The sequence below is a fragment of the Pezoporus occidentalis genome, unplaced genomic scaffold (genome assembly GCF_034315485.1).
Source record: "Pezoporus occidentalis ecotype Australia unplaced genomic scaffold, CSIRO_AGI_Poc_V1 ctg12, whole genome shotgun sequence".
Classification (NCBI taxonomy): Eukaryota; Metazoa; Chordata; class Aves; order Psittaciformes; family Psittacidae; genus Pezoporus; species Pezoporus occidentalis.
In genome coordinates this window covers 1,066,754-1,082,512 of record NW_026912994.1, presented here as the reverse complement: position 1 = coordinate 1,082,512, position 15,759 = coordinate 1,066,754, and the positions used below count along the sequence as shown (strand labels likewise).

At 40.8% G+C, this 15,759-nt stretch overlaps 1 protein-coding gene across 4 annotated transcripts in view; it reads left to right on the top strand.

Annotated features, from left to right (window-relative positions):
* THSD7B (thrombospondin type 1 domain containing 7B) overlaps positions 1-15,759 on the top strand; it is a 288,594-nt gene that overhangs the window by 265,541 nt on the left and 7,294 nt on the right. For 3 of the 4 annotated variants that reach the window (XM_062605506.1, XM_062605527.1, XM_062605516.1), the window contains 6 exons: positions 514-631; positions 7,482-7,627; positions 12,744-12,903; positions 13,255-13,428; positions 13,518-13,613; positions 14,701-14,783. In XM_062605506.1, the coding sequence (XP_062461490.1) occupies positions 514-631; positions 7,482-7,627; positions 12,744-12,903; positions 13,255-13,428; positions 13,518-13,613; positions 14,701-14,783 (777 nt within the window). The remainder of the gene's footprint in view (positions 1-513; positions 632-7,481; positions 7,628-12,743; positions 12,904-13,254; positions 13,429-13,517; positions 13,614-14,700; positions 14,784-15,759) is intronic. The other variant, XM_062605536.1, reaches the window with a different exon arrangement.

The following is a 15,759-nucleotide window of genomic DNA, read 5'->3' as shown; positions in this document are numbered from 1 at the left end:
ATGTGCATGGGGCACGGAAACACCCAGAGGTTCATTTTGTTTCCAGAAAGCTGATGCCTTCTGACCCATGCCAAGACATCTTCTATGAACAGTGGAGAAGTTGAGTTTAGTGATGGGAGCACAGCAGTTGGGTGCTTTGGGTAACAAGAGCATCCCTGGCGTGTTAGTGGGTGGTATCACTCTTTGACTCAAATGCATGAGGCATGGCTACCAATCCTGACCATCCCAGTGGCTCTGACAAAGCTGGTGGCCAGGGAGATTGTGCTCTACTAGAAGTTTGGGATTGTCCTTTCAGTGTAAGACGCAAACACTGAGAAACTCTTAGATGTGAAATGCTTCAACACTGAAACTGCTTTCACTGACTGCACCCCTGGGAAAGCACCCTGTAAACTCTCTGGTGTCCCACCAGGGTTGCTGCCAATTTTCGTTGTCTTGACTTGCTGCCCAGCTGTGGCAGGAGGTGGCTGGGGGACCCGGTGGGGCTGACACTTGTATTTCCTTGTCATCTCACAGCTTCGCCTGGAGAAGCCGGTGCAGACGAGTAGTCGGTGCATGGTGGGGTGCACAGTGGACTGCCAGCTCTCAGCGTGGTCAGCCTGGTCTCAGTGCTCCCACACATGTGGCACTGGCGGTGAGTCCCCTTCTGTCCCATTTCCCCCATCCACCTCAGCAAAGCTACCCAGATGGGACCTCCAGCCCCAGGAAGACCCTGAGCAGGGGGGGGAGAGTGCAGGGATTGCACTGGGGTCCTGAGGTTTTGGGGTTTTTGAACAAAACAGGCTATTTTCAAAGTAGTCCAAAGTGAAAAATGCAATTTAGGAAACAAGTAGACAGGTGTCTGGAGGGTTAATTTATTAATTAATTCAAACTCTCAGAATTCAGTCCTAGGAAACATTAACCCTTGAGACAGAGGGAGTATGTAGAGCTGGGGAGAGTTACAGGATTCTTAAGAAACAGATAAACATAATTACATCCCATTGAAGAAAAACTGCTAAGTCTATTTTTCATCATTTATTATATGCCTCTGTCACCATCTTGAACCCACAGGTGCCTTAATAGTTGTATGACTCCAGTAACTTTAGCAAGGTTTTCTAAAGCCAGTAATGCTGACCAGCATACAAAAAGTGAAAGGATTAGGCCTTTTTTTAACTTTATGTGGTTTTAAAAACCGTTTCAGTATTGACATGAGGAAATGCATTGAAAGTTTTATTCAAAATAAGCTTGTGACATTATTTCCCAGGCTTCTGATGTTCAGCAAATGTACAGCTAATGGTCTTTGAGATTCAAGAACCATAATGTATATTTGAATCAAATTCACTTAAGGTTAAAAAGAAAAAAGCTCTTAACGTCCATAAAGTGATTCCTTCAGATGGATTTCAGAGATCAAAGCATGATACAGAAAAAGCTTAATATTTAGATTAGTGGTGTTCTTTCTTTGCTGAGCTTTTAGCCCTCTTGTAAAGCAGTGCTTTCTTAACAGAAATGAATAATTCATGGACAGCATTTTAACAACATACTAGGAGTACTATTAATTCCAAATTTTTTTTTTTTTTTCCCAAGATCTGTTTTGGAGTGTTAACACTCATGTTGCAGAATTGACTTAAATTAATTCTTTGAGTGTTCAAACACTTAATAAAATAAACAGAGCTGTGTGTGCACAAGCAGGTTGTAACAACTTCTTTTTAGCTCTTAGCATGCTGACTGTATATAATGCCTGAAGTTTATTTTTGTCCTGTGTTCTTACATTGCATAGTTTGCAGAAGGATGTACTCAAGTAAAGGTACATTTTGTATTTGCCTTTGATCCTCAAATGCTTATTTAAAATCTAAAGACCAGTTAAAGGGCCAATGGTTGCCAATACATGCAAGAGGCAGTTAGTTACTTCATGTCCTAAGTCAGAACTGGGCTTCTGCAGAGGAAAACTGGAAACATCTTTGCTCTGCTGAAGCACTCCAGTGAGTGTCGTGGCTGTAGATGCCAAACCTCATTAAGGCTGCTTGAACCACACAGTCAAGCCCAAGCTGAGCTCAGTCTATGGGTCATCTTCTGATCCTCAAAGTTTGTAACTTCATTACGCTGCTAGCAAGAGAGCTGGCTCATACAGTTCACACCATAGATGTGTAGGATTTAAAAGCTGGAGATACTGTTTTCTGAACCTATGGCAGCTAAGCAGCTAGAAAAGCTGTCTTAATAATCACATCATAAAGAAATCAAGGTTTTTTCAGTACTTGTCTATCATTTGAATAGTTTTGCAGGGACCTAAGAGTCTTTTGAATCACAGCCCAAAGCAGGAATGTCAATGAAATGAAACTGCTTTGCATCCAGGTAATTCCAAGCACATGGTATATTTTACTGCAGCCCCAGTCCTCATTTGAGTTTTGCTGCAGCAGCTATCAAGCATGGAACTACACTGATCTCAAACATCTGTGATGAAGGGACCTTGGAACCAGTCCTGTGGCCGTGGCCTTTGTGTAGTTCCAACAGCAGAAACACCGTCATTTCAACTTCTTCATTGAGTTCCAGTTGGTTATAAATACTACATGATGGTATTAACAGAAAAGACATTAATTATGTACTCATCTGTAGGTGGTACTTCAAAGATTAATACAGTTAAGGTTTCCTACCCGAAGGTGCATAGACTGCCATACCTTGGTTATCACCATGAGTTTCTCACAGGCATTTGTAAGAATAGGATGAAACCTCAAATTAGACAGGGAACAACAAAGGATGACAATAAAATGAGCTGTGGGGATCAGTAAACACTGATTCAGCTTCCCTTTGCCAAATAAGTAATTGCCTGCTATTTGATAAAGCTAAGATGTAGGACTTAGATGCATGGTTCTCAGAAGTAATTCACAGCAAGTCAGTTGTACACACTGTTAATGGCTCTGCTCACAATAATATGCTGCTTTTCTGACTTTTCTTGGAGAGTGTGTGAAGGGCCTGCTGAAGTGCCATAAATGACTTCAAATAGAAACATAATTTAAATATCATTCAGATCAAAATTTAGTGTTGCAAGATTTATATTTTCCTGTGTTTCTTACCTCAAGCATTGTTACCAGTATTTTTATTCTGTCCATCTCTTCCAATAACTGTTTGCTGTTTTATATTTTAATGGATGGTAGCTCTCTTGCTCAGGTTTTATTTTATGGAACACTGCATTTAAACATGAAGTGGTATGTATGTGGCGCTGACAGCTAATATGGCTCTGGTACACAGCAGCCAAAGGCGAATATATTGATTTTATAAATGATGATGAGTAAAGTAGATCTCTCTTTCCTGCCTGCACTGAGCCTACAGAGATGTATAACTGATATTTGCCTGTTGCAGCTGTAGTTCTGGGCAACATCTGTTCAGGATTCTGGTTAGGGCTTTAGGCTGATATTGGGTTATATATTAGGGTTCCTTGTATCAGTAGCTGTACTACTATGAAAAGATGTATAGTAATGGATGATTCTCCAACAGCCTGAAAAAAAAGTTACTGGAAAGATGTTTGGCAGGGATAATCCCCAGCAAATTTTATTTCTTTTGTTAAAGCAGATAAATACATAAGGATCCTGAATTTTTCTATGTAAACGTTTTCCAATCCCGTAGCATTTCTCCCATGTTGTCTAACAGGAGTGCTAAATAGTATAAACCCACCTAAACCCATGCTTTGCTACTTGTAAAGCTGACTTCATCAGATAAATTATGGGATTTACCTGCTTTACACAGGGCTGAACACACTGACATGCTTTGCTCAGGCCTCAGAGCTCAGCAGAGACCATTGTGGGTTGCAGAGATGTGCACCCCAACTCCAGACTGATCCATGTAACAGAAATGAGGGGGACAAAGGTGTGTGCAACTAAAAAATTTGGTGGTTTTATTTTTCACTGATTTGTTACTGATTTGGGAAAACATGTTTGGTTTTGGCTTCTGAAGAGGAAATTTTCATGACTTTCACTTGCTACTCAAACTTTGCAAGCTCCATTCTGATGGTGCTGGGACACACTGCTGGAAGAGGGGCCACCAAAACATCTCCCTGAGCTGTGGATGCCCCAGTACCTGCTGGAGGAACTGACAGTGAGAAGCAGATCAAAAGCTCCCTTTGTCACCAGTCCCATTGTTTTGTGACTTGACCAACCCTGACCTCCAAGGCTGTGAAGTAACTTGATCCCTGCTCTAGTCTTGTGGCTGCCTCATAGGGCCATGTTTTATATGATGTGCTTATGCTCATCAAACAGATAATGACATGTCAGCAATTTCAGTGGGATGAACTCTAGCAGGAATTTTAATTGTGTTGGTTTCAGCTGCAACACATCACTTTGTGAGAGTAAAACGCAAAGACTGACAGGAGTTTTTTGGGGGTGAAAATCTTATTCTTCTGATTTCAAAATATGCTCCTATGTTTCTGAGCTGAAATTTCAGCAGCTGATGTAAAACGGAGTTTTAAGTAACCAGCATTAACAACACTAGCCTCTTTTTTTTTTTTTTCTCCTTTCAAAACTAATGACAAATTTGAGGATATGAAGAGCACTTATTTGCAATTGTTGTGGTTTAAGCCCAGCCAGTAACTCAGAGCCACACAGCCACTCGCTCACTCCACCGTCCTTCCTCCCCCAGCTCCCGGAGGGATGGGGAGGAGAATCGAAAGAATGTAACTCCCACGGGTTGAGATAAGAACAGCCCAGTAACTAAGGTATAACACAAACCACTGCTGCTACCACCAGTAATAATAATGATAAGGGAAATAACAAGGGAAGAGAATACAAACGCTCACCACTCACCAACCGATACCCAGCCTGACCGAGCAGTGACCAAGCCCTTTTGGGTAACTCCCCCCCGTTAGTATACTGCACATGATGTGCTGTGGTATGGAATACCTCTTTGGCTAGTTTGGGTCAGATGTCCTGTCTCTGCTTCCTCCTGGCTTCCCCTCCTTCCTGGCAGAGCATGAGACTGAGAAAGTCCTTGGTCAGAGTAAACATTACTGAAACAACTAAAAACATCGGTGTTATCAGTGCTATTCCCAGGCTGAAAGTCAAAAACACAGCACTGCACCAGCTACTAAGAAGCAGAAAAATGAGTCCTACTGCTGAACCCAGGACAGCAATTTTCAGCACACATTTTTGTCTTAATTTTAGTATCATTCAATTCCGCAGAGCAGAGGAACCAGAGATGTGGCCAATTCATTGGGAAATCAAAGAAAAATTCACTGGGAAATTAAAGAAAGAACTGGGATTGCTTTGACTCTTGCAGAGTTTGTGCTGAAAGCAAATTATTTTCAGATGCACTGCGATTCTTCTTGTTCTCCATAGGCAGCATAAGATAAGTTATTTAAAAAGTAAAACCAGGCAGATTTTCTGCCACTTGAGTAACCACGCACCTAGATAATGTTAGTGGAATGACAAAAAAATCACAAAGCTTTGAAAACTCACTGCAGTGACTGTGCAAAGAAAGATTTCAATGAATTTTCTTTCTTCATTGATTTCTTCACAGTATAGAAAAAAAAGTACTAGACTAAATGAGTCAAGCACCAGCGGACCAGTGTGAATGTAGTGAGTTTAAATGGTTTGGATAACCAACTGTAGGAAAATAGAATGCAAATAAATACGGAATGGTTGTTAATTCTTCTTAAAAGGGAAATTGTGTTTTCTATCCAGTGATCTTCCCATTTACATTTTGCTAGAAAGATGTTAAACAGAGTGTACGAAAGGAAATTATTTCTTTAATTAAAATAGCTTGATGGATGCTTCAGGCATTCAAGTCCCTGTTAATGAAATCAGATCTTTTAACCTTAGGAGACCACCTTTTCCACAGCTGCATTTTTGGGAACTCCTGCCTGGCGGGACGATGAAGCTCCCTGCCCTGGGTGAGCTGCCACAAACAAAAACAACCCAAGACCCCATAGCCACAGGCTTCCCACCATTTCCCAAAGAGCCTTTTCCATTGCTTACCAGTTCTCAGCATTCAGAATTAAGAAGAATCTAGCAAATTGGGTCCATTGCTGGAGAGGAAGAAACAGCTACTTTTGGCCTGTTGGGCAGCAGAGAGCTGCAGTATGCCAGCAGCAGGCTGGGGGATGTTTCTTCCTTGCTCTGACTCCCAGTGAACTGCAGGAGTATCTTACCTTTCCTCCCAGCTGGTGTGATTTTTTCTATATCTTAATGTATCTGATTCCATGATGGCTGAGTGCACAGTCATGTGGATAAGAGCTTTTATTATCACTTCTGTTACAAACTCCCCAGGTCCAGAGGATTAAAATTGGAAAAGGAATAAGTCTTAAAATTGGTTTAAATGGGTTTAAAAATGGAATTCAATGGGTCAGAGCAAGGGAGCAGCATTCGAATGGTAAGAGAGCTTGCTAAGGTATCCATCAGTAGCTTTTTCAGGTGTGTCTGCTTTGAATTTTTATTTGCTTAAATGTTTTTGGAAACCTTGCTCCATAGACAGTCATGATGACAGTTATTAGAGACGCACCTTAAACCCAGCTGCAGTATCATTAATTCAAAAGTGCATGCATAAATAGCTGGGAAAAAGATCTGGGTGGGTATTGCAGCCTTCCCACTCCACAAGGATGTTTGAACTCCACCCCACAGACTCCTCTGTACTTCCACTTGCATTGCAGCTAAACAACTGCAAGCCAAATGGGAGAGCTTCACCTCAGCGAGTTAGCAGTTACTGCTTGCCTCTGTCCTGTTGCATGTGTGTGCCTTGTTACCCACACCTTTTGTTTACTTTTTAAATGCCTCTCAAATCCATGCCTATGAAAAGTCAAGGCAGAAATTTTATCCTCGGCAGAATCTTCTGCATCCCATTGCATAAGGACTTCTTATTTTTTCACCTTTCTTTTTAATTGGAGCTGGATTCTAATTGAAACATTTTGAGTGAAAACATTCCTCGATGTAAATGGATGGCAAAGGAGACAGAAATGGAATTGCTGTAACTTTAATGAGCATATTCAGTTTTATTATTTCAAAGGTAATAACATAATTGCTTTTTCTATTCAGTGGCTGAAGAAGTTTTCACTAATAATAAATAGGATTTTAATGGGAATGGCAGAAGTGGTTATGGACGGTAATAGCCACTACAATGTCTGCAGTTTTCAAATTAGCCGCATATAATTGCTCATAGAAAGAAAATTTCATTTGTTAAGAATCTCTGGAAACATAATGTTAGAAATGATGCTGCTATTGGAAGTATTTTCTTGTCATATTTAATAATCAGGGTTTAGTCAAATATTTAAATGCTGCATAAACAAGTAATATATTTGGAAAGCATACAAAACTGTGTTTTAAAACTGCGTTTGAAAATGTCAGTGACTGCATCATTTAGACTTAGCAATTGCATCCATGTTATCCAAAAAGTCTTCCCAATTCATTGCCGTTTTAACAGATTTTACTAGTGGAAAATGAAGTAGGAATACTGCTACATCACAAAATCTGCCTTTCCTTCTTCCTCTGGGTCTCCTTCACTGTGTCCTGTTTTCTTCCCTCACCTAGGCCAGATGGTGCGTGGACGCTCCGTGGTCTTGCAGGCAGAGGGCGAGGGCAGACCCTGCCCGGAGCAACTCACCCAGCACAGGAGCTGCCCAGTGAAGCCTTGCTACAGCTGGCTGCTTGGCCCGTGGTCTCCCTGCAGAGTCCAGGTACGGCTTTCTCCAGCACTCCCTAAAGGCTCCTCAGGTTTCCTGCGGCCAGGGTCAACAACAAAATCATCATTACATAGCACAATCGATTGAGGCTACTGTTCATGGGTCAGAGGTGTCTCTGTGGGCATTGAAGGTGCTGGTAAGATCTGTCAGAAAGCGGGGGAAATTCAGGAGCGGTAAACCTTTGCACCTCATCTTCTAGCCATCATAAGCGATTTATAGCAATACAGGTTCAAGAACCATGAGCTTATAGAGGTATTAAAGGAGATTTATGGAGTAAATGTGCTTGAGTGAACATAGTCATGGTGACCTATAATTTAATTATATAAAGTAACTCTAACAAGAAAATAGATGCACTAGATTTCAAGAGAGCTTAGCCTGTTTTATCTTTATTCTTTTCCGTTTTGTTTTTGTTTTTTTTTTTAAGTAAAGTACTGTACAGCAGGTCTTTCCTCACAAGGTCTTCAGTACAGTACCATGAGTTACTATATGTAATGCTGTTTTATACTTTCTCCTTACCCTGGCTATCTTTTTAATGATCTAAGAATGGCTGGATTCAGTTGCAGTGTGTTTTAGCTACACTCAGCACCTCTGCTTGGCACTGGAGCAGTCATTTTTTCGCTGCCAGTGATTTGCCTGAGTCTTGAGTTGACTTTTTCTTCCCCTCTGTGTTTCTTCTTTTACCCTTATCTGTTTGATCGCATTTCCAATATTAAAACATATTAGTCAGTAACCCTGTTTAAGCAGAGGTGAATCTTTCACAGTGAGGTTTTTCAGGCAAAGTCCACTTGGGCTTCTTAAAGCTGGGTTTGCTGAGGTGGTGATGGGAGAAGGCTGATTGGGGTGGAAAAGTGGCCTGCCTGGTCCCAGGGGACAAGACTTGTACACAGATCTGTGGCTTCTTGTCCACTTTATACCATATAGGACATTGAAGCCAATAATGTACATAGACACATCCCATGTGTTTTCTGCTCTGCCTTCTACAGATGCCTTGAATACCTACATGGTTTCTAGGTGCAGTAGATGGATGTGTAGTGAATACTGCAGGTGGCAGAACAGGTACCCAGAACTTTCTCAAGTTTTCACAAATGAAATCTGGAGCATGACAGTCTTTGGACAGTCCAAGATCAGAGAAACAGAAATATATTTGTATTTTATATAACAAAGAACAACTCATTGCAGCCAGGGATATGAATATAGTCCTTGTATGTACTGCACTCAGTATTCATTTATGTATAACATAAATGTAACAAAATGATTACATCAGCTGATGTCCAGCTAACATAAGTAAAGTCTGTTAAACATTAGCGAAGAGACCTTCAACCATAGGAACTAATGCAGCTGGTAAAAGAATTAGTAGGGAAGCTGAATTAAAGCCTTGGCATACTCCAGATAGATAACACATCATGCAAATTAAAAGTCTGCACATCCAGAACCCAGTTAAATTTCAGCCCAGAGCAAGTAATCACAGCCTTCCCTAACCCAGATATCATCCCGTGCATTCAGTGGAGGTAGAGACTGTGTCTCTCCTTAAATTACTGTGATGTAGTTTCTCTGCCCTTTGCTTTGTTTTGGAGAGGAGCCATTTTATTCAGGTTCACTTCTCTTTAATGAGGTGCTTAGGAATTAAATGTAGTTCATAAATACAGGGTGATTTATTCCTGTGCTGTACTGGAAAAGAAGCTTAAGCTGACTTTCTAAAGAAAGCTTTCAGAAGCCCTGTTCTCAAGGGTGCTTTGTGAAATAAGGTAAATGCGTACTATGCTAAGGCCAAAATGAATATTGTGAAAGTGTCATCCTGTAGTAATATAAACAGGACAAGCAATTACGGAGCTAAAATATTTTTTCCTGTATTATGAGATAACTAAGACTGCTTGTCTTAATTGCAGAAGGACTATTTTATACTAAATTGACTTCATGTGAAAAATTAGAGGTGTCTGCATGTTTAGGAACAGAGCCTACTAAGTGTTCTGTATTGCCGATTTTCACGGTACAGGAATCAGTGCATTGTTCTCCAGGTAATTACACATATTACAGGCACACTTCTGGTGGGCATGGGGCATTTCTGCTGCATTCAGAGGGATGCACAACTTGGGAAGTAGTCAATACACCTAATCTTAAAGGGTTACATTACATTAATCATTTTCGTACTGGAGTTGAAGTGGTTTACCCTGATTAGCTTTAAAAAAAAATAAATCAGCAGTGGCTGACACTGTTCTCAATTTTTCCATTAAAGGAATATAAGTAGCTAGACATTATGAAGCACTTACTGCCTAATGTTCCTAAGAAGACTAAGAATGTAGTCCTTCCTTTGTAATGTGTTTTGAAAGCACTCCCTTAAATGTGGTCACACAACACTTCCTCATTAGAGAAAACTTTTAGCTGATTAAATGCTCATCAACCTGTGAAAGCATTGCTCAATCAACTCTTTACCTAAAAGACTTGTGAATACACATGCACCCTAGTAAAAGCTGAAAAGCGAAGAGTTTTCTTAAAGACACTTCTGGGTAAAGCCTCTCATTAGGGCTGTTATCTCTTGCCTTATTAGTGTGTTAAATTTGAAGAGGGTGATCTGAGAGAAGTTTATGTAGATGCTGCTTTATGTTAGCATATTGCTAAATTCAGAAGATACCTGGCTGTCAGAACACAGACCTGGCATAAACCTTCTCCTTATTTTACCAGTGGTCAGTTGCAGCAAGGAGATGAGAGGTGGAGGCTCCATGAGGTTGCTCTTGGAAGGGCCTATACCTCCAGCCTGTATTTAGGGAACCCAAGGTAGGTTCTGCATTTCCCATAGGGTCAGAGTAGAAACTTTTGCAGCCAGATGGAGGGAATCTCCTCTGGAAGTTAAATCCCCTCACATTTCCTACAAGGAGCTCATGGCTCAAGAAGCAATTGCTGGTTCTAGGCAAATCTGAGATGATCACATCTTCCAAGGAAGAGCATTTACAATACAGATTTGATCCCCTGAGTTTTGAATATGTGATCATTACCTTGGCAGTTCCCCTCTGATTAGCAGCTATTCCCTGCATCCTCAGTGTGCTGTTGCAGCAGTGAACTTCCTCTGATTCCATACCTATTAATTAGATTTTCAAATGTATAATTTGGGGGACATGAATAATTGTGAAGATGATAGCGAAGTTAATGCAGTGCTCCTGTATTGCTTGTGACCTTACCAAATATACCAAAAACCATCTCCTACTGTAAATGACAGGACGACATTTTTCAGTGCGTTCAGCTGATTGTAAAAACACACTGTTTTTGTGTGATTGTTTGTATGTTCATGGTTCCTTTTTATTTTTTATTCTGAACATTGGAAATTATGAATGTATTTCCAATATTGCACGATACAAAGAATAATGAAAAATGTTGCATGTGGACTCTTACAGTGGGCAATGCTGCACCTGAAAAAAGTACAGTTTTCACATATTTCTATTTCTATCTCTATATTCGTGTGAATATTTACGTATTAATTCATGTATAAATACTTCTATATTGTTTACAAAAGAATAAGTTTCTTTTTAAGAACTCTTTTTGTCCTTTCCAGTCATTTAATCATTCCTTGAGCAACTTCGAGCTGGAAATATACTGCAGTTTGATTAGTGCCCATTTCCCCTGAGAATTTTCTCCACATCATCTTCTAGTTTCCAGTAGCCATTTCTAAGAGCTGTAACCCAATTGACAGCTGCATGAGTTATTCACACACCATTAATTTCAGACCACAATAGAGGTTTCAGTGGTGAAACAGTAATTTAGAACAGTAAGTTACATATTGACTAAAGTGAGACATGGTGTTAAAACCTTTAAATCTGGATACATATTATAAATCTACACCAATACTTCTCTCAAATGCTTTTGATTAGCAACTACTCTAAATCCAGCTAGTTAATGCTCTTATTTCCATTTCATTGTGGCTCTGCAACAGAAGGGATGGGGAGAATTAAAAAGCAGCCAGGTGTGTGCAGGAAAGCCATTCCTGAGATTCCTGCTAGCAAACCCACTGCTGAATGAATGCACTCGGCAGGAGCCATTCTGTTCTGCAGATGAACTCTATTATTTTAAAAGAATCCAATGCCAAGTGATCCAAAGGAGCACTTCCCTTGGTTATATAAAAGCAATGTTTCATCCTTCTTCTTGAGTTTTATTTACCAAATTTTGTAAAGTGCCATTTCCACAAGGCTTCAGGTGCACGTTTCGTAAAGCATCACACAAGTTTAAAGTGTGCACCTCAGACATCATTGCAGCTCTGTTTTTCAGATGAGAATGAAACAATTCCAGCATCTGGAAACAGCCTTATTACTTCAGCTCTTACAGCATCCTGAGCACTGGATCATCACTTTAGCCAAACAATATTGATTTTCCAGTAAAGGAAGTCTTCTTCAGCAAGCAGTTTGGTGTATTATTAAGTATTTCAGAACTGGGGTGACAAGCGTAGAGTGACTCAGATGGAGCCTCTCCTATTGCTTGTTCAAATGTGGGTATAACAGCTGATGGCTCACTTTGGATGATGTTTTGGTAGAGTATTTGACATGAGTTGTTGATCTGTGTGTACTCCAGAACCAACAGCTCCCTTTAATAAATTGCACAAACAACCTAGTGGGCAATAACCCTTCTGGTCTAACTAAGTGTGCTGGAGGATTTTTGCTGTTGCAGAGTTCAAACTATGTGAGTGCTTCTGTTGGGCCGAATCATCAAAGGATGTGAGCAGAAATGTCCATTCCTTATGGGCAGGCTCTTCTCTTGGCCTCTTCAGAAAAGCCAAAAATTTCTGTGTTTGTGTAATTGGGCATTAATTAAGAATCAGTAAATTCACTAGCTCTAGTAAAAGGTACGAAGGTCTGTCCCCAAAGATGGTATTCTTTCATGGTACCCACCTCTTCTCCAGCTTTGATTACAACATGCTTTTCTGTGTGGTTCTGCCCTTGCCTCTGAGCTTCTCTAGAGATGTGTACAGAGGAGATCTCCATCTGTCTTCCCATAACTGGGGATACTATTGCAGTCTAAAGACCAAATTTGTATCTTTGAAGTCTTTTTAGGTGGAATCAACTGTGTTTCTTCTGTCATCTGCTAACATCAGCAATGGGCATCTCTATTCCCTTCTATCATTTTGTAGGGTGGACAGTGTGGAGATGGATTGCAAGTCCGCAACCTCACATGTGTAGTGCATGATGCATCTGTTTCTGCTTCATCTAGACCAGTAGAAAGCGCATTATGTGATGAACTGCCTTTGAAGGAGAGTGTGCTGCAGTTACCATGCACTGTGCCATGCCCAGGTAAAGTCTTTGGAAAGCCAAGATGCCTTTCTGCCTTTATAACTGTCTTGAGATGGCGATGCTTCCGTAGCTCTGAGTAGTGTCAGCTGTCATAAGAATTTGCACTTAAAGTAAATCAGGTAAATGCTGATCGGGTAAATGCTCAGCCTGCTGTTTGTAGATCACCTGAAAAAGCCTTCTTTTGTTTTTTGAGAAAACGAGATTCCCCATGAAGATAAAATCTGAATATTGCATACCACAAGCGATAAACTGTGGGTATTTCACTATTAAAGCTGTTGTATGCTTGGATTGTCTTTATCCTTTAAAGCTGAGTCCTTTTGAAAACCTGTGATTTATTTTTATAATGTGCAGGTGACTGCCACCTGACAGAGTGGTCAGAATGGAGCTCCTGCGAGCTCACCTGCATCAATGGCAGGAGCTTTGAGACAATGGGACATCAGTCTCGATCCAGGGCATTTATCCTTCAGTCTCCCAAGAACCAGGAGAGCTGCTCTGGACAAGCAATGGAAACACGGCCTTGCTCAGGTAACATGGCCACGGTGCTGCTTCCTCCCATTAAAGAGTTTATTCTGGTTTTGTTGCAAGGTGAAGACTAACTGGTATTAATATCGCAGGAGGGAAGTGTTATGACTACCTGTGGAAAACCAGCCTATGGCGAGACAACGTACGCACAGTGTGGTGTCAGCGCTCAGATGGAATAAATGTCACAGGTATATCAACAAATTGTCATTCATGCACAATTATGAATAAAAAGTCACCATCCAGGTTCTTCTTGTGCATCAGCTGCTCAGAGGGAAGTTGGACATCCTTCCTAACTCCCCCCCAGAATTTCAGTTCAGATTTGTGTGTAGGAAAGGCAGATGGGATCTCACCAGCCTTGCTGACAGGTCAATGTCACACATGTGTTACAGTATTTGGGTGAGTTACCCCTACTGTTGAGTTGGTCATGGAAAGAAATGAGTACACATACATTAAAAGGGCTGCCTGGGCTGGCTTGCCCAGCCGTTAGTGCAACCTTTCTGTGATAGTGGAGAACAGAAGAGAATATCACACCACGTGGTACAGAGCCCAGTTTCTGTACCTCTTCTTCTATTCAACACACAGGTATCTCAAATCTCTCAAACTGTGAGATGCTTGCTGTTGCCGTGACCTACAAATTCTGCCTACACAGGATGAAAAAGGAAATTCATGGTCAGCCCTTTGAAGCTCCATGAGAGACTGGCAAAGGCAGTAGGGCTTGCACATGTGTAGGATCTCTCTCAATATGCACAGGGTGAATGGAGAGAGAGTAGAAGTGAAAATGCAGATGTTCTTATCTAGTTCTATTTATAATGACTAGTTAAGATAATAACTAAAGTTTTATGTGCGAATGTTGCTGAGCAGTTAAGAACTCATTAACATGTTTTTATGCTTATAGAACCACAGACTTCCCCAAGTGAGGATGGGGAAAGGCATTATGTGAATTATGTCTTCTTATGTAGATAAGGCATTAATGAGGACACAGAAGATCTGCATCTAATTCTTGATTCTGTCGCCAACTTCCTATGTGGCCTGTGGCAAATTGCTTAAATCTGTGTATCTCTGTTCTCCATTAACAAGATGGGTATGATAATAATTCCCTGCCTTGTTAAGGCAAATTAATTAATGCAGTGCCTACAGATATTATGCTGATGTGCTCAATAGGCTAGTATTTAACTATATAAAGCAAGCAAGCAAGCATTTCTTACCCTATTGTGATCCAAGTCAAAAACATTTTAAAGCATGCCCTTGAAGTCACTCCATATTTTCTTTTACCAGGAGGGTGTGCACTTCGGACAAAACCTGCAGAAGTTCGGTACTGCAGCCCAGCGTGCACAAAACCGTTCTCTTACTGCACACAGGTAATTGCTCCCTGCAGAATATGGTTGAGAAATTAACACTACAAAATCTATTCAATTAGTCTGTGTATGCATTCCGGGACCTAGAAGATATTTTAGTGTGTCTATGGTACCACCTCGAGGAAGTTGTGGGAATTTCAGTCTGTGGGAATTTTCAGTCACCTGTTTATCTGCATAAACTAGTGATGGAGTATTTATGTGGTGTTACGAGTTTGCTTTTTTTCTGTGGAGGAGCTTTGGAACCTCTTGGTTTAATTTTCATTGAATGCTATTGAACAGTCCTGTAGAAAATGGACTGTTTGAAACTTCTGTAGTAGAAGAGATAAAAGAGTATGTCCTCCCCTGCTCCTCCATGGACACAGAAAGCCTTCGTGAATGTAGGGAAGCTGCAGCATCATGATCCCACAAACTCCATACTGTCTTCTGCAACAGTTGCTGAATTGTGGATTCACTGCCACTTCTTTTCCTCTGAGCAAACACGAGACAAGAGATTATGAATTTCCCTTCCTGCAGTACTGAACTCCAGAGTAAAAGCTTCCCAGAATGCCTTATACATGTCAGTACTGTGATGGAGTATAAAACCTAGAACCCTTAAAGTAGCCAGGGGCAGCTGGGATTTAGATATTTATGTTTTGAAAATAGCCTCCACAGCTCTCAGCTTCAGCTGAGAAATTACAATTGAAACTAGCTCATGGGTAACTGAAAGTGGCTGAGAGGGTGGTCATGGGAGTACTCGGAGCCTACAGGAACGTAAAAATAATGCAAACGTGAATTTATTTGCTGTAAAAACTCTAAATTTAGACTTCACCTTTTCACCAGAAAAGCTCAGGATCATGTCTTTTAACAAGTGCGGAACATAGTGGCAACAAAACTGATGTCAAAAGTTAACTTCTTATCACAGAGACTGTAAATCAGTCACCTGTTTGAATCATAAGTGAGGCTATCAGACTTTCAGACAGGCATTGTAATTACAAGAACA